The following is a 23840-nucleotide window of genomic DNA, read 5'->3' as shown; positions in this document are numbered from 1 at the left end:
CTCCCCACATTGCCCCCAACTCCCCCTCAGTTTCCACCCCTCACTCATGCTCCTGGGGGCAATTTACAGATGCTGATTAACCTTTTGTTAACCAACGTTTAGTTTAGATTAGAGACACAGCGTGGAAAAAGGGTCCTTTGGCCCACTGAGTCCACGTCAACCAATGATTACTCATTCGCTAGTTCTAGGTTAGCACCCTAATTTACAGAGGCCGGTTAAGGCCGACAAACCTGCATGTCTTTGGGATGTGGAAGGAAACTAGATCAGCCGTGGGGAAACCCACGCGGTCACAGGGAGAACGAGCGAACTCCACGCTTACAGTGCCCGAGGTCAGGATCGAACCGGGGTCCCCGGAGGCTGCGGGCTCTACCACTGCACAGCCAAGCAACACAATCTGCTGCTTCAGTCTGAGGATGGGTCTTGACCCATTCCTTCTCTCCAGAGATGCTGCCTGTCCCGCTGAGTTACTCCAGCATTTCGTGTCGACCCCCTGCTTCTTCCGGCTGTCCCGAACATCCGATGTCATGCCTCACTGCTGACTGAAGTGAAGGGAGAATGAGTCATTCAGCCTGGGAGCCAGTGAAACTGAGAAATCTATCTCTGTGGTTTCATTGTTGCTGCACAGACCTTGCGGTTGACAGGAGTTCAGTGCTAAGATTATTAAAACCAGAAGCTGGCAAATGTAAGTCTAGACATGATACCTCAGGCTGCTGGAGGGAGCTGTGGCAAGGAAAGAACAAAGTGCTGGAGGAAATGGGCAGATCTGTCGGCATCTGTGGAGGGAATGAATGGACAGGGGATGTTTCAGGCTGGGACCCTTCTTCAGTGATGGAGTAAGGGGAGAGGGGAGAAAGCTGGGAAAGGAGAGGTGCGGGTGGGGCAAAGCCTGGCAAGTGATAGGTGGATACAAGAGGGAGTTTGGTGGGTGGGTGGAGTAGGGGACCAAAAGTTAGAAATGAAATGGAGAGGAAAGTGCGTTAGATAAGGAGAAAAGAGGAGGAGTGAAATGTAAAGCCAGAGGGAGGGAAATGGGTGGAAGGGAACAGCGTAAGGGAGAAAGGGAAATATGGGCCCATGGGGAGGGGAATGGAGAGGGGTGACAGTGGTGTTTAGTTCAGAGATACAGCATGGAAGCAGGCTTCTTTGGCCCTCCGAGTCCATGCGTCCAGCGATCCCCATGCACTGGCACTACTCTGCACGCTACGGACAATTTACAATCTTTACCGAAGTCAATTAACCTATAAACCTGGAGATAAAGGAATAGGTGACATTTCAGGTGAAGTCCCTTCATCAGACTGAGAGTCAAGGAGGTGGGAACCTCCAGTTGATGAAGGGTCTCGACCCAAAACGTCACCTATTCCTTTTTTCCAGAGATGCTGCTTGACCCGCTGAATTACTCCACCATTTTATGTCTATGTTCGGTGTAAACCAGCACCTGTACTTCCTTCTTACACATATCCTACAAATTTGTACGTCTTTGGTGCGTGGGCGGAAACCAGAGCACCCGGAGAAAACCCACGCAGTCACGGGAAGAACATGCAAACTCCACCCGTAGTCAGGGTCCAACCCGGGTCTCTGGCGCTGTAAGGCACCAACTCTACCACTGCGCCACCGTGCCGCCCTGTAATGAGTGTTGCAGTAGTTACACCTCTGGACCGGGGGCCTGGATGAACAATGTAGGGACACAAGTTCAAATCCCAACACTGTACCACGAGAATATAAATTCAGTTCATAATACAATGTGGAATGTTACTAAAACACAGGGAATCTGGTCTCTCTGATCTGTGTTCACAGATGATTCAGTTATGTGGCTAACTCTCAGATGCTCGATGGAATTGTCTGATAGGCCAGCAGTGATGAAATGTCTGCCTGGCCAATACATTGAAACACTGCAAAGTCTTTTTCCCTTAACCCAAGCCCCAGGGAAGATTCAGATTCCGATTTATTGCCACATCCACCAGGATTCAATGAAATTCTAGTTCACATGAAGCTCATATAAACAGTGTACATGCAAAAATGATAATGGTCTTTGATAAAGGCACTAAAACCTGGCGACTTGTATATGGTGTAGGAAGGAACCGAAGATTGACACAAAATGCTGGAGTAACTCAACGGGTCAGACAGCATCTCTGGGGAATAGAAACAGGTGACATTTTGGGTTGAGACCCTTCTTCAGACTGAGTGTCAGGGGAAAGAGAAACAAGAGATAGACAATAGGTGCAGGAGGAGGCCATTCGGCCCTTCGAGCCTGTACGCACCGCCATTCAATGTGATCATGGCTGATCATTCTCAATCAGTACCCCGTTCCTGCCTTCTCCCCATACCCCCTGACTCCGCTATCCTTAAGAGCTCTATCCAGCTCTCTCTTGAATGCATTCAGAGAATTGGCCTCCACTGCCTTCTGAGGCAGAGAATTCCACAGATTCACAACTCTCTCTCTGAAAACGTTTTTCCACATCTCATTTCTAAATGGCCTACCCCTTATTCTTAAACTGTGGCCCCTTGTTCTGGACTCCCCCAACATTGGGAACATGTTTCCTGCCTCTAACGTGTCCAACCCCTTAATAATCTTATACGTTTCAATAAGATCTCCTCTCATCCTTCTAAATTCCAGTGTATACCAGATATAGACAGTGGTGTAGAGGGATATAGAAGAAATGAATGAAACATATGCAAAAAAGTAATGATGATAAAGGAAACAGGCCATTGTTAGCTGTGGGCTCGGTGAAAATGAGCAATATGGTCTCAGTGGGTTATTTCTATACACTTTGTGCTCATTCTGAGATTGTGTTTATGTGTACAATAGACAATAGACAATAGGTGCAGGAGTAGGCCATTCAGCCCTTCGAGCCAGCACCGCCATTCAATGCGATCATGGCTGATCACTCTCAATCAGTACCCCGTTCCTGCCTTCTCCCCATACCCCCTCACTCCGCTATCCTTAAGAGCTCTATCCAGCTCTCTCTTGAAAGCATCCAACGAACTGGCCTCCACTGCCTTCTGAGGCAGAGAATTCCACACCTTCACCACTCTTTGACTGAAAAAGTTCTTCCTCATCTCCGTTCTAAATGGCCTACCCCTTATTCTTAAACTGTGGCCCCTTGTTCTGGACTCCCCCAACATTGGGAACATGTTTCCTGCCTCTAATGTGTCCAATCCCCTAATTACCTTATATGTTTCAATAAGATCCCCCCTCATCCTTCTAAATTCCAGTGTATACAAGCCCAATCGCTCCAGCCTTTCAACATACGACAGTCCCGCCATTCCGGGAATTAACCTAGTGAATCTACGCTGCATGCCCTCCAGTAATAATTTACTGAACTGTATGCAAAAAAAAAGATTTCCGCAGTACCTCAATACAATGAGTCATAGAGTCGGGCAGTGTGGAAACAGGCCCTGCAGCCCAACTTGCCCACACCGGCCAACATGTCCCAGCTACACTAGTCCCACCTGCCTGCTTTGGTCCATCTCCCTCCAAACCCATCCTATCCATGTCGGTAATGTGATAATGTAGATAATGTGATAATAAAGAACTATTGAACCATGAAATACAATAATATTGTACTCTCTCTTGTCCAGATTAGGGGAATCGAGGACCAGAGGACATAGGTTCAAGGTGAAGGGGGGAAGATTTATTAGGAATCTGAGGGATAACTTTTTCACACAAAGGGTGGTGGGTGTATGGAACAAGCTGCCGGAGGAGGTTGTTGAGGCTGGGACTATACTAACATTTAAGAAACAGTTAGACAGGTACATGGATCGGACAAGTTTGGAGGGACATGGACCAAGCGCAGGCAGGTGGGACTAGTGTAGCTGGGACATGTTGGCCGGTGTGAGCAAGTTGGGCCGAAGGGCCTGTTTCCACACTGTATCACTCTCTGACTCTGTGACTCTTTGACATACAATGACAAGTGCAAAACAGCGGAATGGTGCAAGATTGTAGTGCAAAGTCATAGTGCGCTAGAATATTACTGAACCACAGTAGAATAACCCAGCGAGGTTGGGTTAAGTGTGGGAGTAGGTGGCGGCACCTTAGGGAAGGGGGTGTGAAGACGGTGAGTGGTTCGGGGGTCTGAGCAGTTGGGGGAGTAGCTGGGCGGCCACTTCTCGAGGGGCATGGGCTGAAGTGGGGGGAGTGGTTCGCCCACTGCTAGGCCTGGTGGGGGACGTACCTCACCTTCTCCTGTTGTGCTTTATCCGCTGCAGCTCTGAAGTGGAGATGGAAGCAGCCCACCCCCCCAGTGCGCTGGACACCTCGGGCCCAGGCAGACCGGTGGGGACCGGACCAAGAGGCAGCCAGTCGCCGGCTGAAGAGGAAGCTGAGGCTGGTCCACGCTACACCAGCTCCACGCCCCTGGAAGGTAAAGTAATCACGGTGGCGCAGCGGTAGAGTTGCTGCCTCACAGCGCCAGAGACCTGTGTTCAATCCTGACTACGGGTGCTGTCTGCACGGAGTTTGCACGTTCTCCCTGTGACCGCGTGGGTTTTCTCCGGGTGCTCTGGTTTCCTCCCACATCCCAAAGACATGCAGGTTTGTAGGCTAATTGGCTTCGGTAAATTGTCCCTAGTGTGTGGGATAGAACTAGTGTACGGGGTGATCGCACGTCGGTGCAGACTGAGTGGGCCGAAGGGCCTGTTTCTGTGCTGTATCTCTATAAAAAAAACGAATTGGTCAACTTGCAGGCTGGATATCCCTCGGGAAGACGACTGGCTGAGTGAGATGTGTACACTACCCTTCCATTAAATCATTTAAATGCTTACTATGTACTGACATCTACAGCAACCCCACTAGCTGCCACAGCTACCATGATGCTGCACCTCCTCCCACCCTGCCTCGTGCACGGGCGCCATATCTCCCTCTCAACTTCTCCGTCTCCGCTGCATTTGCTCCATGATGGGACTTTTCCCTCTACAGGCAGGGTGGGAGGAGATCCGAGATGTTCAATAAACGTGGATTTCCCCCGTTGATCCTTCTCCCACAGTTCTGCACTCGCTCCCCCTCTCCTGTCCCCCCCCCGCCCCCCCCAGTTAGAGCAAGGACAGAGTTCCCCTGGCCCTCCCCATTCACCCCACCAGCCCCATCCACATCCAACACATCATCCTCCAACATCCCCGCCCCCTCCAACGCGATCCCACTGAGAGTCACGCACGCTGAGGGAAAGAGATTTGTCTCTCGTTGGGAGCATCACGGTTCTGGTATCATTGCACAGAGGGAGGACCATTTAGCCACCTGCGAAGGGCCTTGGCTTTTCCGAAGGCTTGTGACAGGGGCCATACCTCAGTCAACTTTGCAGAGAACCAGTGACCATTTGGTGAACTGCATCGCCACCTGGTGACCACATCGTGTAACTGTAAGAAAATAACTGCAGATGCTGGTACAAATCGAAGGTATTTATTCACAAAATGCTGCAGTAACTCAGCAGGTCAAGCAGCATCTCAGGAGAGAAGGAATGGGTGACGTTTCAGGTCAGGACCTTTCTTCAGACTGAAAGCCACTGGAAAGGGAAAGGAGAGATATAGACGATGATGAAGAGAGATATAGAACAATGAATGAAAGATATGTAAAAAAAGTAACGATGATAAAGGAAATAGGCCATTGTTAGCTCGTTTTCACCCAACAAACAGCTACCAATGTGTAGGAAGGAACTGCAGATGTGGGTTTAAACCAAAGATAGACATAAAAAGCTAGGGTAACTCAGCGGGTCAGGCAGCATCTCTGGAGGAGAAGGAATGGGTGACATTTCGGGTCGAGACCCTTCTTCAGACTGAGAGTCAGGGGACAGGGAGACATGGAAAGGTAAGGTGTGAAAACGAGAGATCGAAGGGGACGAGATCAAGGAAAATGTGGAATGGATCATTGTTAGCTGAGGGGAAGATGACAACGAGGCATACAATCAGTAAAATGAAATCAGGAGGACAGTGAAACTAGTCGGAGAACTAGGATGGGGAGGGATGGAGAGAGATGGAAAGCAAGGGTTCTTGTCACCTGTCCATTTCTCTCCACAAATCCTCCCATACCTTGTTTTTTTTGCTCAAACTTCCTCCCAGAGCCCTGTTAATAGAAGTTACTGTTATCGAGCTTACTGTCACCTGCACAAGCACAGTGATGTACAGGTGCAATGAGAAGCCTTGCTTGCTGCAGCCTCACGGCCACACAGACAGGCAACACACCAAAACATAAATCATACATAAATTACATGTACAATTTGACATGACAGTGAAAATAGAAAGACTGCAAAAAAGCAAGTCTTTCGTGCGAAACACAATTAGAAAACCAAGTCCAGGGTTATTGATGCAATAAGAGTTGATCTGTAGAGTTCCATTGTCGAGGTAAGATTAGAGTTGTGCAGGCAGGAACTGCAGATGCTGTTTAAACCGAAGACAGACACAAAATGCTGGAGTAACTCAGCGGGACAGGCAGCATCTCTGGAGAGAAGGAATGGATGATGTTTCGGGTCGAGATCACTGTGCAGGTCAGTTCAAGAAGCTGATGGTTGTGGGAGAGTAGGTATTGCTGAACCTGGTGGCGTGGGACTTCAGGCTTCTGTACCTCCTGCCCAATGGTAGCAGTGCGAAGAGGGCACGGCCCGGATGATGGGGATCCTTGATGAAAGATGCCACCCTCTTGAGGCAGCGCTTGGATGGAGGGGAGGGCTGTGCCCACGATGGACCGGGCTTCTTTGCAGAAGCGGTTTCCGAGAGAACCAGTGAAGATTTTTTAACCCATGCATTAATATATTCCATTTTATACCTCTCACCCACAGCCCTAAGGCGAGCTTCCAGCTTCCAGCCGCCACCCATGGACAGACAGGATAAGTGGAGGAAAAAACTTTCCAACAGTAAGATAGAAATATTATATCGCTTAACACCTCTCACAGATCTTTCTCGGTAGCCTGCCTGTTAATCACAGAGAGAACATCGGACTGTGGGAGGGGCAGTACTGAGGGAGTGCTTCTTTCAGATGATACTGTGGGGTGGCATGGTGGCGCAGCGGTAGTATTGCCAGATACTGTGCCAGATACCTGGGTTCAATCCTAACTACGGGTGCTGTCTGTGCGGAGTTTGTACATTCTCCATCTGACTGTGTGTGTTTTGTCCGGATGCTCCGGTTTCCTCCCACACTCTAGAGAAGCACAGTAGGTTAATTGGCTTCTGTTAATTGTAAATTGTCCCTAGTGTGTAGGATAGTGCTAGTGTACGGGGTGATTGCTGGTCAGCATGGGCTCGGTGGGCCGAAGGGCCTGTTTCCGCGCTGTTTCTCTACAGTCTAAACTAGCGGCTGGATCTAGAGGTTATGTGGGAGCAGGGCATGCTGTATTCCAGGTTTGGATAACAGCTGCCAGACTTCCTCAGTCTGACACACTAATCTCCAAGGACACCCGGAACTGCAGATGGTGGAATCTTGAGCAAAACACAAAGAAGCTCTTTACAATTTTTATTGTTCAATTCGTCTTTAAGAACTCGCTATCAGGCACGTGTTCAACTTTCGATACAATGAAACACAGATGTTGAGTTACAAAAAAAAAGAGACAAAGTGCTGGAGTAACTCGGCGGGCCAGGCAGCATCTGTGGGGGGGAATGGATTGGCAGCATTTCGGGTCGGGACCTTTCTTCAGACACAAGCAGGAACCCGCAGATCTTGTCGCTATGATTAAAACTCCCACAAGGGGGCAGTAAACGCTCACCTGACGACAGCTTTTGCTTATCCAAATGTTCATTAAATGTACAAATCGATTATTCTCTGATTGTAAATATACAGACACAAACACATGATCTGTCAATGTTAGAGCCAACCCTGTTGGTTTGCGGTGACAACCATGTTTATTTGGCTCCTGGAAGGTGTTTGGACAGTCCTGGGGGGATGGGATAAAGTTCCAACCCTGGAAATTCTGTCAATTAAAGATTAATTTCTGCAATAGGTAACTGGGCCTAAAAAGTAATTGGGTAACCCAATCAACCTTCATGCACACTTAGTCTTAAAAATTATTGGAGTTGACATTCTGAATCATTCAATCATGTGAGGAGGTGCTGGATCTATGTCAGGCAGCATCTATGGAAGGGTCTCGACCCAAAGCGTCACCCATTCCTTCTCTCCAGAGATGCTGCCAGACCCGCTGAGTTACTCCAGCATTTTGTCTCAGAGAGGCAGTGGCGACGCACGCGGCAGGTAGTGCCAGTCCCGGAGGGGTCTACACACCTCCCCCTTGGCAATCCACCTCTTCAGCTTCACCAAGACCCAAACACCCTCTGCCTCTCGCACCAACACACCTATGCAGAAGAGTGGGGTCCTGGGAACACCACCATCCACAGGTTCCCCTCCAAGTCACGCACTGTCCCCTTCATCGACACTGGGTCTGAACCCTGGAACGCCCTCCCCCACAGCACTGTGGGAGCACCTTCACCAGAGGGGACCACAGCTGGCCAACATGGGACCTTCTTCCCTGCTTTAGATGTAGAGGCAAGGAATTGCAGATGCAGGTTCACGCAAAAGGACACATCATGCTCGAGTAACTCAGCGGGTCAGGCAGCATATCTGGAAAACATAGACAGGTGATGTTTCAGGTCTGAAGAAGGGTCCCAACCCAAAGTGTCACCTGTCCACCCTACATTTCCTTGAACAGCATCTGCTTTGATTTGTCGTTTTCACACCTTACATTCATTCTCTTTGTGCCCTTCCATATCGCCAGTTTCCGTCTCCCCGACACTCAGTCCGAAGAAGGTTTGTGACCCGAAAAGTCGGGCATTCCTTCTCTCCATTGATGCTGCCTGTCCCGCTGAGTTACTCCAGCACTTTGTGTGCTTTCTTCCCTTCTCTCCTCTCTTTGTCCTCTTTACCTCTGTTCCTACATCCCCCTCCTTCCCTTCTTCCCCCACTTCCCTCAGGGGAAATGATGGGCAATAACTGCTGAATTCACCAGCATTTGCGATGTCCTTGTATTGGAAGCTTCATTAAATGACCTCAGCTCCCATTGCCCCACCATGTGCCCACCACAGCTGATCCCCAGACCAAGGAAAAGTAGCAAACATCTTCCTTCTATGTCGGCACAAGGAACTGCAGGTGCTGGTTTACACAAAAAGAAAGACACAAAGTACTGGAGTAACTCAGCGGGCCAGGCAGCATCTCAGGAGGGACATGGGTAGGCGACGTTTCAGGACGGGACCCTTCGTGAAGTATCCTGGCACGATAGACCACCAAGCTGTGTTTTCCAGAGATGTGCAGGAAGGAACTGCAGATGCTGCTGGTTTACACCGAAGACAGACACAGAAAGCCGGAGTAACTCAGCGGGTCAGGCGGCATCTCTGGATAAAAGGAATAGGTGACGTTTTGGGTCGGGACCCTTCGACAGACTGAGAGTCAGGGGAAAGGAAAACGAGAGATATAGGTGGTGATATGGAGAGATATAGAACAAGTGAATGAAAGATATGCTAAAAAGTAACGATGTTAAAGGAAACAGCCCATTGTTAGCTGCGTGCAACACGGTGGCTTCAAGCGTGAGGCTGGGAGTGATGGTCTTGGTGCCTGTGTTTCTCATTCACAGAGCTCCCCTTGCTGTTGCGGAAGAAGATGGAGCAGGTGGGGGGAGAGGGAGCAGTGAATTCACCCACCTCCCCTGGACTTCAGGAACATCCATCCCAGGTACGATTCACTGTCCTCACCTTCTGTGAGAAGTTAACTCACTCTGGCTGACTGACAGGCTGCTGGGAAGTGAAGCTGCCTGCATTTATGGTGCAGTCGTAGAGTTGCTGCCTCACAGCGCCAGAGGCCCGGGTTCAATCCTGACTACGGATGCCGTCTGTACGGAGTTTGTACGTTCTCCCCACGACCGTGTGGGATTTCTCTGGGTGCTCCGGTTTCATCCCACACTCCGAAGACGTACAGGTTTGTAGGTTAATTAGCTTCGGTAAATTGTCCCTTGTGTGTAGGTTAGAACTAGTGTACAAGGATTGCTGGTCGGCATGGACTCGGAGGGCCGAAGTGCCTGTTTCCGTACTGTATCTCTAAAAAAAATAATTGGTCAACTTCCAGGATAATTGGCTTCGGTTAACATTGTAAATTGTCCCTAGTGTTTAGGTTAGTGCTAGTGTACAGGGATCACGGGTCAGCATGGACTCGGTGGGCTGAAGGGCCTGTTTCCACATTGTATCTCTAAACTAAACTAAACTACTGGACTTCTATCACATCTCCAATGCAATAGACAATAGACAATAGACAATAGGTGCAGGAGTAGGCCATTCAGCCCTTCGAGCCAGCACTGCCATTCAATGCGATCATGGCTGATCACTCTCAATCAGTACCCCGTTCCTGCCTTCTCCCCATACCCCCTCACTCCGCTATCCTTAAGAGCTCTATCCAGCTCTCTCTTGAAAGCATCCAACGAACTGGCCTCCACTGCCTTCTGAGGCAGAGAATTCCACACCTTCACCACTCTCTGACTGAAAAAGTTCTTCCTCATCTCCGTTCTAAATGGCCTACCCCTTATTCTTAAACTGTGGCCCCTTGTTCTGGACTCCCCCAACATTGGGAACATGTTTCCTGCCTCTAATGTGTCCAATCCCCTAATTATCTTATATGTTTCAATAAGATCCCCCCTCATCCTTCTAAATTCCAGTGTATACAAGCCCAATCGCTCCAGCCTTTCAACATACGACAGTCCCGCCATTCCGGGAATTAACCTAGTGAACCTACGCTGCACGCCCTCCATAGCAAGAATATCCTTCCTCAAATTTGGAGACCAAAACTGCACACAGCACTCCAGGTGCGGTCTCACCAGGGCCCGGTACAACTGTAGAAGGACCTCTTTGCGTTGCAGAGGAGTCACCCCTCAGCCTCCTTTGCTCCAGGGACAAAACTCCCATCCTGTCCAGTCTCTCCGTATCAATCAGCCCTCCAGTCCCTGCACACTCCTTGCCATCTCTTCTGCGCCATCTTTAGCTTAATCACACCCTTGCGAGCACAGGGAGACCAGAGCTGCACACAACACTCCAAGTGTGGACTCACTAGCCTCTTGCACAATTGTCACATAAAGTCCCAACTCTTGAACCCCCCAGGTTAGCAGAAGGAAGGTGGATTCCTTTGTGCATGGTAATTTATGCCAAGTCAGCGGTTAATTACAAACCTGGGCTTTTGTTTACGGATTGGATTAATGAACGTGAACATAGAACAGTACAGTGCAAGAACAGGACTTTTGATCCATGATGTCAGTGCCGAACATGATGCTAACCTCAACAGTCTGTAAACGAATCTCCTCTGCCCGCACGTGATCCATATCCCACTGTCTGCTGCATTTCCATGTGCCTATCCAAAACACTCTTCAAGTCACTATTGCATCTGCCTCCCGCCACCACCCTGGCAGCTCACTACAGATACCCAGGAAGCTGTGGATGCAGGTACAATTACACTGCTTCAAGGGCTTGTGGAGAGGTCCATGGATGGGAGAGATTTAGAGGGATATGGATCCAATGCAGGCAAATGGGACTTGCTCAGGAAGGCATCTAGGTCTCGACCCGAAACGTCACCTATTCCTTTTTTCCAGAGATGCTGTCTGACCCCATGAGTTACTCCAGCTTTTTGTGTCTATCGTCAGTTTAAACCAGCATCTGCAGTTCCTTCCTACATCTAAGTCAGCATCTGTGTAAAAACAAGGCTTGCCCTGTGCATCTCCTTTAGAGGAGCCTGTTTCTACTTTTGTCCAACCTCTCCAAACACAGACAGCATTCTGGTAAACCTCTCCTGCACCCTCTCTAAAGCCTCCACAATGGGGCAACCAGAACTGCACGCACTACTCCAAATGCAGCCTAACTAAATTCCTATAAAGCTGCAACATGACTTCCTGACTCTTACACTCAATGCCCCGACTAATGAAGGCAAGTGCCTTCTTTACCACTCTATCTACTTGTGTTGCCACCTTTACAAGTCTACACCAGGCCGTAGAGGTTGAAAGCTCGTGTCCAATCTTATTAAGAGGGGAATGGTGTGACAGAGGGTTATGGAGCTACAATGGCGTTTTGGTTTGCCAGAATGTTGCCTGGATCAGAGGGTATTAGATCTACCGAGAGGTTGGACAAACCTGGATGGTTTTCTTTGGAGCTTTGGAGGCTGAAGGGAGAGCTGAAGGAAGTATATAAATTCATGAGAGGCATAGAGAGAGTAGACAATCAGAACTTTTTCCCCCAGGGTGGATTTGAAAGGAGATAGCTTTCAGGTGAGAAGGGCAGCATTTTTAAAGGAGATGTACTGGGCAACTCTGTGTGTGGAGTTAACAGAACACAATGAAGTTTACCAGGTAACTGGTTTGACTAGTTATGGACTCGTATAGCATGACTCTATGACTGGTCAAACCAGTCATAGTTTGGACGAGTTTGGCCCAACGCATCCACTGACCAGATGCCCCATCTAAACTAGTCCCATTTGCCCGCATTTGGCCTTTATCCCTCTAAACCACTCGTACCCATGTAGCTGCCCACGTGTCTTATAAATCGTGCTTTGGTACTGATGTAGTGTTGACCTGAGCTCTTCTGATTTCAGGTGCGGTCACACCTGACCAGGGGTTCCTCCTTGCCTCACAGGTCACCACGGCAACAGAGAGCCGAGGGTGGAGACGGCGTGTGCCGTCCTCACCGAGGCACCGGGTCCACGGCACAGCTGACCACCGGGAGGCTGCGGCCGGCGGCGGCATGGCAGTCGCCTAGGACCGTCCACAAGCTGTCGTGCTGGAGCGGCAGTGAGCCCGCGGAGGCTGGCGACGGAGAGGTGGAGGACAGGCAGAGCGCGGGGCTCCAGGAGGCCCTGGTCCCAGACGCCACTTGGTCAGGAGTTCCTGGACCTTCGGAAGATGCCGCGGGGGAGGGGGACTCGAGCCGGACGAGCCCCACCTCTGCAAGAGGGGAGAGTCGGGGTGGCACCCCTTCACCCACAGCACCGTCCCACCCACTGGTGTGGAGTCCTCCGCACACAAGCCACGGGGCCATGGAAACAGAGCAGGAGGACGGGGGTGCCATGCAGACGGAGAACGATGCCAGGGAGATGCTCCTTCCAAATCCTGGCCGAAAGCCATCGCGTTTGTCCCGACCAACTATTTCAATAAGTTCAGACCAGAGTGGTCCCCTCGACTCTCCCGCCATGGAAGGCGTCCACACCAAAAGTCCGGGCCTGGAGTCTCCCGGGTCACCACTGAGCTTCTTAGTGAATGCATTTAGGAAGTCCTTCTTTGAGAGCAAGAGTCCCGTGCTTCCTCACACAGTGGGGCAGCCCCAGGAGAAGAAAGGTAAGACCAGGTGGGCGAGGACCTTCTCCAGCAGTTCCTTCCATGGATTGTCTCTCGGTGCCTCCAACACCTCCGGCCCGGATGCACCCCTGGCACCGACTGACGGCCACTGGCTCCGCGCCGTCAGGTCACGGTTTCCCCTTTCACCCCGGGACAGAGGGTCGCCTTCAGAAGCTCCCGCTTCCCCTCGCCCAGCGATGTCCCCCAACTCCTCCAAGCCCAGTGGTCCAGCTGGAGGGTCCAGCGGAAGCTCTGGGAAGAGCAGCCATCGTTCCAACCGGAGGGAGAAGGACAAGGAAGGCCAGGCTGGCTCCTCTGCTTTGGACGATGCGGGAGAGGGGACTTCGAAGGGTGATATCCGTCGTCTGATGATCAGCTTTAAGAGGAAGAGCGTCAGGCATAAAGAGATGAAACGGTCTATGCCCAAAGCATTCATCCCTCCCACACTCCAAGATGCTTATGGACTCAGTCCCACCCCAGGTACCCGTGCAAGTCTTGTTAAAGTGCCTCATCTTGGAGCACTCAGTCCAGGTGGCTTACAACTGGTGGGAGGTTGGCAGAGGTTCAGGTGCCTGTGGATGGATGATAACCAATGACTGCAGATGCTGGAAACCTGAGATAAAACTCGCCCCATTCCAGAAAGGATCTGGAGGCTTTGGAGCTGCCTGGATTTCAGGGTATTAGATTAAAATCGATTGTTTTCTCTGGAGCTTTGGAGGCTGAGGGGAGACCCAATAGAAGTATATACAATTATGAGAGGCATAGCTAGAGTAAACAATCACAGTCTGATCACGAGTCTCCACCACCCAAGGCATTACCCATTCCTTTCTGCCGGAGATGCTCCAGTTACTCCAGCATTTTGCGTCTCTCTTCGGTGTAAACCAGCATCTGCAGTTCCTTCTTAGACAGTCAGAACCTTTTTCAAGGATGGAAATATCAAACATTAGAGGGCATGGCTTTACGGGGAGAGGGGGCAAAGTTTAAAGGAGATGTGCGGGACAAGATATTTGTTTTCACACAGAGAGTGGTGGGTGTTTGGAACACACTGCCAGGGGGTGGTGGTGGAAGCTGATTCAACAGCGGCAGCTAAAAGGTTTTTAGATAGACACAGGGATAAGCAGTGAGATATTGCATCTTCGCCCTGATTGTGGCATCCTAATATGGCAGGCACAGGCCAAATATGAATATTTATGTTGTTAATTTGTGTTGTGTGCTCGCAAGTTATTAATATTTCATCACACTACAATAGTTTTCAATTACCCTTTTGAAATGTTTATTTTTAAATCTCACTAGACAGTATGACGCCAAATGTTTTGCCTCAACAGATGTCCACAATGTGGATATATTTTCCAGATGCTACTGAGCCCAGGGCTGTTTAGTTTGAAACAACACGACTCAACGGGGCAAATGAGCCACTGTAATTCAGGAGCCCATCTGACCCAGCGGCAACTTACTGAAATGTATTTGTGTTTTATAAATTCATTCGTAAATGTACGGTTTTCGAAGTACATCAGCCACGGACTGAGAGACACAGTGCCAAAGCAGGCCCTTCGGCCCACCGAGACCGTGCTGACCAGCGATCCCCGCACATTAACACTAATCTACGCACACGGGGGACAATTTACGATTTTTACCAAGCCAATTTGCCTCCAAACCTGTATGTCTTTGGAGTGTGGGAGGAAACCGGAGCTCCCGGAGAAAACCCACTCGGGTCACGGGTAGTACGCACAAACTCCATACAGACAGCATCTTTTGTCAGGATTAAACCCGCATCTCTGGCACTCTAAGGCAGCAGCACACTGCTGTGCCAACGTGCCACCCTAGATCAGCGGGATTATTGCCATACATAAAGATAACCCCCGATTAAGCACCCCATGCATGGAAACAGCCCACTGAGTCCAAATGTAATAGTTGCCTGATTTCAACTTCAGACTGAAGTTGTAAGAAAGGTCCCCACCTTAAACGCCACCTGTCCATGTTCTCCAGAGGTGCTCTCTGACCCGCTGAGTTGCTCCTGCACTGTGTCTTTGTTTTGTAAACCAGCAGTTGCAGTTCCTTGTCATTGTTTAAATGTCAGTTGCCCTCGGCTGGAGAATGCTCAGAGCAGGGGCAGCAGGTGGGGAGATGCAACAAAGCTGGTTTGTGTGACTTTCCCAAGTAAAATGCCATGGATGGTGCTCAGTTCAGACTTGTCTCAGACTCCCTTCTTCCTTTGCAGGCCCTGGGAATCAGCTAGTGGACTCCCAGTTCGCTGACGATGAATCTGAATCTTCCTTGGACGACCCATCTGAAGACAAGCAAGAGGTGAGCTCCTCCAAGACTGATGTCCTGCCCAAGTATCTCCAGCTTTCTCTGCTTTATTTCAGAATTCCAGCATCTGCAGTGTTTCACTTTTGAGAAATTATAGCACTTCCCCCCCCCCCCCCACCCGGGGAAACAAGGGTTAATCAGACGGAACTTCAGCGGAATGGGTGGGAAGAACTTGACCAGTAGGCTTCCCCTTGCAGGGGGTGTGCGGCATAGGAAGGCCATTCTGCCCCTTCGTGTGCTGATGTTTCTGCTACCCATCCCTTCCTTACACCTGTTGGAGTGGGTGCAGAGGACATTCACTAGGATGTTACCTGGGCTTACAGGCTTGAATTACAGGGGGAGGTTGCAATAGGCTGGGACTTTTTTCTTTGGACGTAGGAGGCTGAGGGATGATCTTGCAGAGATTTATAAAATTATGAGGGGCATCGACAGGATAATGAGAATCTTTTTCCCAGGGTAGAGGAGTGTAGAACTACAGGGCACAGATTTAAGTTGAGAGGGGAGAAATTTACAAGTGAGAGGTGGCACAGTTGCTTCTTTACAGCGCCAGAGATCCAGGTTTGATCTTGAGTACAGGTGCTGTCTGTTCGGAGTTTGCACGTTCTCCCTGTGACCATGTGGGTTTTCTTCAAGTGCTCTGGTTTTTCCACACTCCAAAGACGTACAGGTTTGTAGGTTAATTGGCTTAATAAAATTATATATTGTCCCTTTATTCACAAAATGCTGGAGTAACTCAGCAGGTCAGGCAGCATCTCGGGAGAGAAGGAATGGGTGACGTTTCGGGTCGAGACCCTTCTTCAGACTGAAGAAGGGTCTCGACCCGAAACGTCACCCATTCCTTCTATCCCGAGATGCTGCCTGACCTGCTGAGTTACTCCAGCATTTTGTGAATAAATCGATTTGTACCAGCATCTGCAGTTATTTTCTTATATATTGTCCCTGGTGTGGCCGCTGGACTTAACATCGTCAGCGCTGTTCGGCCGCGGGACGTTTCAGTGCCCGGTGCGGCTCGGCCGTTGGACTTAACATCGCCCGGTGTGGCCGCGGGACGTTTCGGTGCCCGGGGCGGCTCGGCCGGGGGGCCTTCCATCCCCTTGCGGGGGCTGTGCGTGTCGTTTGCCTCGGTAGGGGTCGAGCTGCCTGTCCGTGGGTGCGGGGGGAAGAGAGGGGAAGTTTTGTTGCCTCCATCGCAGTGAGGGGGTGTTTGGAGTCACTGTGATGGATGTTTGTGTTGGGGTCGGGTGTCCTGTGTTCTTTTCTTTTTGCTGTATTTTGTGTGACTGCTGAAATTTCGCTCGGTGTTGTGCCGAGTGACAATAAAGTGTTGTTATGTTATGTTATGTTATGTAGGATAGGGTTAGTGTACGGGGTGATCACTGATCGGCATGGACTCGATGGGCTGAATGGTCTGTTTCTGCGCTGTATCTCCAAAGCCAAAAAGTCTAAAGGTTACATTTTTCACACAGAGGGAGGTAATATCTGGAACGAGCTGCCAGAGGAAGTAGTGGAGGCAGGCACAATAGCAACCTTTAGAAGACATTTAGACGGGTGCATGGGCAGGATGGGAGAGGCGAGAAGACGGATTGATCGGGATGTGAATGGTTCTTGATCATTTTGAAGCAAAACGTCAGAGAAACTCAAACTTCAATGGTGAAGGTTGAGGGATGTTTATATATATATAGCACCTCTCAGAGTGACCCAACCCTTTCTGGAACAACCCGTGGCTCTGCAACTCTCCAGCCTGTTATCATGCTGACCATTATAGAATGCAGAACAGTGCAGTACAGGAACAGCCCCTTCAACCCACAATGTCCATGCCAAACACGATGCCGTTAAACTAATCTCTGCCCGCACGTGATCCATACCCCTCCTTTCTCTACATATCCATGTTTAGTTTGCTTTACTTTAGTTTAGTTTAGTGTTGCATTGTCACCTGTTCCGAGGTACAGTGAAAAGCTTTTATGTTGCGTGCTATCCAGTCAGCGAAAAGGCCATACATGATTACAATCAAGCCGTCCACAGTGTATAAACCCATCATGCCTGCTTCCACCACCACCCCTGGTACTTCCAGGCACCCACCACCCTCTGTGTACAAAAACATTGCCCTGAACAGCCCCTTCAAACGTTGTCCCGCTCACCCTGAAGCTGTTAAAGGTCATAAGGTCATGGGATAGGAGCAGAATTGGGCCATTCAGCCCATCAAGTCTACTCCACCATTCAACCATGGCTGATCTATCTCTTTCTCCTAACCCCATTCTCCTGCCTTCTCCCCATAATCCTTGACAACCGTACTAATTAATTATCTATCTATCTCTGCTTTAAAAATATCCAATTGACTTGGCCTCCACAGTCTTCTGTGGCAATGAATTCCACAGATTCACCACCTTCTGACTGAAGAAATTCCTCCTCATCTTCTTAAAGGAACGTCCTTTAATTCTGAGGCTCTGACCTCTGTTCCTGCACCCTCCCACTAGTGGAAACATCCGCTCCACGTCCACTCTATCCAAGCCTATCCAATCCAAGTTAAAGGTTAAAGCTGTCAGTTTTCACTATTCTGAAGAAGGGTCTCGACCCGAAACGTCACCCATTCCTTCTCTCCAGAGATGCTGCCTGTCCCGCTGAGCTACTCCAGCTTTTTGTGTTTTATTCGGTTTAAACCACCATCTGCAGTTCCTTCCGACACAGTTTTCATAGGTTTCTGTCTGTTCTGTCAGGGCGGTGCGAGGAAACGAAGGACGGTCCAGGACCCTGCCCTGGTGCAGCTGAAGAAAGAAGAGGTGAAACGACTTCACAGAGCACAGGTATGAATGAAGGAATGAAGGAATGAAGGAATGAAGGAATGAATGATACTTTATCAATGATACTTCATTGTCACATGTTCCTCGGGTACCTTGGTACAGTGAAATGTCTTTGGCTTGTATCAGCTTGTATCATCTCAGTGTAAAAATTAAACATGCCCCACACTTCTCCTTTAAACTTCCCCCCTCTCACATTCAAGCTACGCCCTCTAATCTGTGACATTCCCACTCTAGAAAGAAAGTTCAGACTGTACGCCTTATCTATGTCCACCCTATCTATACTTCATAAGTTCAAAAGTGATAGGAGCAAAATTAGGCCATTCATGTCTACTGACTTCATGCTAACTTTATCATGAATTTCTAAGTACTCTGTAACCTCCCTTTATAATGGACTCTGAAATTTTACCAACCACTGAATTCAGACTAACCAGCCGATAGTTTCCACTGTTCTGCTTTGCTCCCTTCTTGTACAGCGGGGTAATATTTGCAATTTCCCAATCGTCTGGAACCGCTCCTGACTCTAGTGATTCTTGAAATACCACCACAAGGGCCCCCATGTCCCTCGAAACCTCAAAGCCTTTTCATCTCTTATTATTTAAATTGCCTCCACAGTTCCAAAGTTCTGTGTCCGCCCTATCTGTGCCTCTCGTGATCATATCAGGTCTCCCCTCAACCTCCAATTACTCCAGAGAAAACAATCCACGTTTGTCCAACCTCTCCTCATAGCTAATACCCTGTGATGCAGGCAGTATTCTTGTAGACCTCTACTCTACCCTCTCCACAGCCTCCACAACCTCCCTGTAATGGGAGGGAACCGAGTAATACTCCTTCGATGAAGACAGGCACAAAATAATGCCTCTCCCTTTTATCTTGCTGGCAGATTATCCAGCGGCAGCTGCAGGAGGTGGAGGAGAAGCAGCGGGTGTTGGAGGAGCGTGGGGTGTTGTTGGAGAAAGTGCTTCGGGGCGAGTCAGGTATTTATCACTTTATCATCTACCACTGCATTCACGGAGTCACGGAGTCATAGAGTCATAGTCATGGAAAAAGGCCCTGTGGAAACAGGCCCTTCGGCCCAACTTGCCCACACCAGCCAACATGTCCCATTAGCGCTCCTATTTGGTGAATCTGTGGAATTCATCGCCACAGACGGCTATGGAGACCAAGTCAATGGAGATTTCTAAGGCGGAGATTAACAGATTCATGATTGGTACGGGTGTCAGGGATTATGGGGAAAAGGCAGGAGAATGGGGTTGAGAGGGAAAAGTAGATCAGTCATGATTGAATGGTGGGGCAGACTCGATGGGCTGAATGGCCTCATTCTGTTCCTAGAACTCATGAACATGCACAGGGTTATTATCATCACATGCACTGAGATACAGTGAAGGACTATCTGCACGATATCCCCTCATATAATACTGGACATGATTCCCATCAAACCACTACACATGTACACCAGGTAGTGCAGAATATAGTGTTACAGCATTGCAGCGTCACAGTTACAGAGAAAAAGTCCATTGTATGCAATGAGGTAGGTTGGAAGATCAGGATTAAACCTATCTTACAGGAAGACCAATCAGCAGTCTGATTACAGAGGGCAAGTTAGGTTACATCCAGTATTAGTTTAGTTTAATTTATTTTATATATTGTCATGTGTGCAGAGATACAGTGGAATGTTTGTTCTGCCTGCTATCCAGACTCATACTGTCCATGAGTACGATAGGTCCTCATGTGGAGCAGAACGCAGGGAGCCGCCATCTTCCAGTGGCATCTTCCAACTTTCAAGTCTTTGAAGGGTCTGATCTTGTCCCAAGGAGACAAGCTATTTCTTATTTACTCGCGTTAAGGCCCGGCGACGGTCCTGGCGACACTGGATCGCTGAAGTAGGGGTGAGCCTGTCCTTCCACCGCCGCTCCGTACAGCTGCCGCAGGCTGCGCTCGATCTCCTCGCTCATCCAGCTGTTGAAGGGCCTCCCGCGGCCACCTCCGCCGGTATCACAACCCGTAACCTCCGCAAACGCTCAGTCCGTTGCCTGAAGCAGCCGCCTCTCCACTTCCGCGCGCCGGGGCCGCCACGTCTTGCTTCCAGGGCAGCACGGGTGGCGTAGCGGCAGAGTTGCTGCCTTACAGATCCAGAGGCGGGTTCAATCCTGACTACCGGTGCTGCCTGGATGGAGTTTGCATGTTCACCACGTGACCACGTGGGGTTTTTCTGGGCGCCCCGGTTTCCTCCCACACTCCAGTGATACAGGTTTGGCGGTTAATTGGCTTTGGCAAAATTGTAAATTGTCCCTAATGTGCGGGATAGAACGAGTGTACGGGGTGATCGATGGTCGATGCAGTCGGTGAGCTGAAGGGCCTGTTTCCACGCTCTATCTTTAAAGTTTAAAGTCTAAAGTTCAAGCTGGCCTTGTGTTGGTCATTGGGGACCGGCCGAGAGACTCCCACAATTACCTCAGAGGGCAGTTGAAGGGAAAACACACCTGCCTGAGACTGGTAGTATAGTCTGAAGAAGGGTCTCGACCCGAAACGTCACCCATTCCTTCTCTCCCGAGATGCTGCCCGACCTGCTGAGTTACTCCAGCATTTTGTGAATAAATGCCTGAGACTGGAGTCACTTAAAAAGATTGATTATTTTTTTATTAAGCATTCAGGGGCTGTGGACTTTGGATGCTGAGCCAGCATTTAATCGCCCAACCCTAATTGCTCTGGTGAGCTGCCTCCTTGGTTAGTCCAGCAGAGTTTGAAAGTTATAGAGCCATAGAGCATGGAAACAGCTCCGTCAGCCCAACATGTCCATGTCGACCAAGATGTTTCTTGAGTCATTCCCATTTGTCCACGTTTGACCTATTTCCCTTTCAAACTTTCCTATCCATGTCCCAGTCCAAAAATCTTTGAAACATTTTAATTGTACCCACCTCTTCCACATCCTCTGACAACTCATTCCATATACCCACCACCCTCTTTGTCGAAAAAGTTGTTCCTCAGGTCCCTTTGAAATCATTCCCTCTTTGACGTTAAAAATATGCCCTCTCGTTTTAGACTCTCCTACCCTGGGAAGAAGACTATCATCGACCTTATCAATGTCCTTTATGATTTTATAAACCTCCATAGGGTTACTCCTCAGCTTCCTGCACTGCCAGTACATGGGCCTCAACCTCTCCTTATGACTCAAGGCATCTAGTCTCGGTAAATTTCCTCACCACCCTTTCCAGCTATTCCACATTCCTCCCCTTAGCTGGGTGACCAGAACCGTGCACAATGCTCCAAGCTCCGTCTTCCCAACAAGTTGTGCAGTACCAACTCCTGTACTCAGTGGCCTGACCGATGAAGGCAAGTGTGCCACACAACTTCTTTACCACCTTGTGCTGGGCAGCACACATTGGTGCAGTGGTAGTGTTGCTGCCTTACAGCACCAGAGACCCGGGTTTGAACCTGAACATGGGTGCTGTCTGTACAGAGTTTGTAGGTTCTCCATGTGACCGCGTGGGTTTTCTCCTGGTTTTCTCCCACATTCCAAAGATGTACAGGTTTGTAGGTGAATTGGTTTCTGTAAAATTGTCAATTGTCCTAGTGTGTGTCGGATAGTGCTGTTGTACGTGATGATCATTGGTCGGCATGGACTTGGTGGGCAGAAGGGCCTATTTCCGCGCTGTATGTCTAAAGTCGAAAGTCTAAAAGTCTAAAGTCTAAAGTAATGTTTGACAAACCAAAAAGTGATAACTCTCACTTTTTAGTGTTAATTCCATTTGCCGTTCCTTGTGCACACTTAGATACCCTTCCTCACTCTCTACTAAGACACCAATTTTGGTGCCATCTGGAAATGTACTGACAATGTTTCCTACATTGTCATCCATCTGGTTAATGTTTGCAGCAAACGCCAGTAGACCCAGCACTGACCCCACCACACGCCATTGGTCACAGGCCTCCAACCCGAAGTCACACTCTGAAACCCTGTTCCCTACGCCTAGTTTTAGTTTCGAGATACAGCACGGAAGTAGACCCTTCGGCCACCGAGCCCGCACCAACCCATGATCACCTCTCACACCGGCACTATCCTACACATAAGGGACAATGTACAATCTTTACCGAAACCAATTAACCTACAAACCTGCATGTCTTTGGCGGAAGTGTGGGAGGAAACCGGAGCACCCAGAGAAAGGGGAGAACGTACAAACTCCGCACAGACAGCACCCGTAGTCAGGATCGAACCTGGGTTCTCTGGTGCTGTCAGGCAACAACTCTACTGCTGCGCCACCGTGCTGCCCCACAGTTCACAGTTCACAGCACTAGGCAACCGTTTGACACCCACCCAGGGATTGCATTACCGAGGGAGGCCAGAATTCATCCTGTCCCCTCCTCTCTGAATTGACGTTAATCGTAGCTCTACCATATTCAAGGCTTTTTGCAGGTTGCCATGACTACTGAAAGCCTAGGGGCTAACAGTTAACAAGTGCAGTTACAATAGTGACATACTATAATAACTTGCTTCCATCAAGGTCATGTTATACAGCTTTCAACTCTTTAAATGTTGAATCTTGTAATATCATTTCTCGGACTGTTACACAGTTTTGAGAGTCTCTCATGCCACAGGAGAGAACTCTCCACTTATCTTGATATTAGCTGGAATGTCATAACACTTCAATTACAGTGTCAATCAACACATTGCAAACTCCAGCCCCCCTCATTCTCTGTGAACCTACAGAGCTGTGGAGCAAGGAAACAGGCCCTTTGGCCCATCGTGCCCATGCTGAGCAAGTTGGCATAGTGGACCAGTCCCACTTGCCTGCATTTGGCCCATAGTTTTCTATACCCTGCAGATCCATATATCAGTCCAAATGTCTTAAAAGCCATAATCACTTCCACTTATGGTGCTATTCCAACATTTAATTGAGCAGGTACATTTTTTAGGCAAGGTTGAGAGCGATATGCACTAAATATGGGCAAATAGGAGTAGTTTACATGGAGCATCATCAATGGCATGGACAAGGTGGGGCGAAAGGCCTGTATTCTTGTTCTATGACTCTATGACTCTCTCCCGATGACCCTTCTTCTGCAGCTGGTTCTACACCCCCACCGTTCTCTGAGTGGCCCTTGTGGTCCCCTATTAAGTCCCAGCCTACCCAACCTCTCCCTGTAACTCAAGTCTACAAGACCAGGTAACATCCTGGGTGAGCCTCTTCTGCACCCTTTCCAGCCAAAAGGTTGACGAGCTTTCAAAAAGACTGTGAGGTTGGTGAAGAGGATTCCAGACCTGCCATCAGTTCAACTTGAACTGTTGACCAGAACGTTTCAGGTTGAAGAGCTTTCTGACAACTTCCTCCACCCTCGAACCAATCTGAGATTCTTCCAACAACAAGCCGCACCATTAGTTTAGATTCCCAGCGCCTGTCATTTTATTGACTTTTCAATTTTAAATAGTTAGAGTCATAAAAGGACATACACACGGAAACAGGCCCTTCGGCCCGAC

General features: G+C 49.3%; 1 protein-coding gene across 1 annotated transcript in view; it reads left to right on the top strand.

The window, feature by feature from the left end:
* mical2b (microtubule associated monooxygenase, calponin and LIM domain containing 2b) overlaps positions 1-23840 on the top strand; it is a 187367-nt gene that overhangs the window by 149651 nt on the left and 13876 nt on the right. Inside the window, exons 28-34 of the mRNA XM_078415258.1 lie at positions 4207-4361; positions 6765-6839; positions 9540-9637; positions 12527-13745; positions 15484-15569; positions 18290-18376; positions 19254-19347. Of these exons, the coding sequence (XP_078271384.1) occupies positions 4207-4361; positions 6765-6839; positions 9540-9637; positions 12527-13745; positions 15484-15569; positions 18290-18376; positions 19254-19347 (1814 nt within the window). The remainder of the gene's footprint in view (positions 1-4206; positions 4362-6764; positions 6840-9539; positions 9638-12526; positions 13746-15483; positions 15570-18289; positions 18377-19253; positions 19348-23840) is intronic.

The sequence above is a fragment of the Rhinoraja longicauda genome, chromosome 18 (assembly GCF_053455715.1).
Source record: "Rhinoraja longicauda isolate Sanriku21f chromosome 18, sRhiLon1.1, whole genome shotgun sequence".
Lineage (NCBI taxonomy): Eukaryota > Metazoa > Chordata > Chondrichthyes > Rajiformes > Arhynchobatidae > Rhinoraja > Rhinoraja longicauda.
Note: the sequence above shows the minus strand (reverse complement) of the source record. Positions and strands in the feature narration are given on the sequence as shown.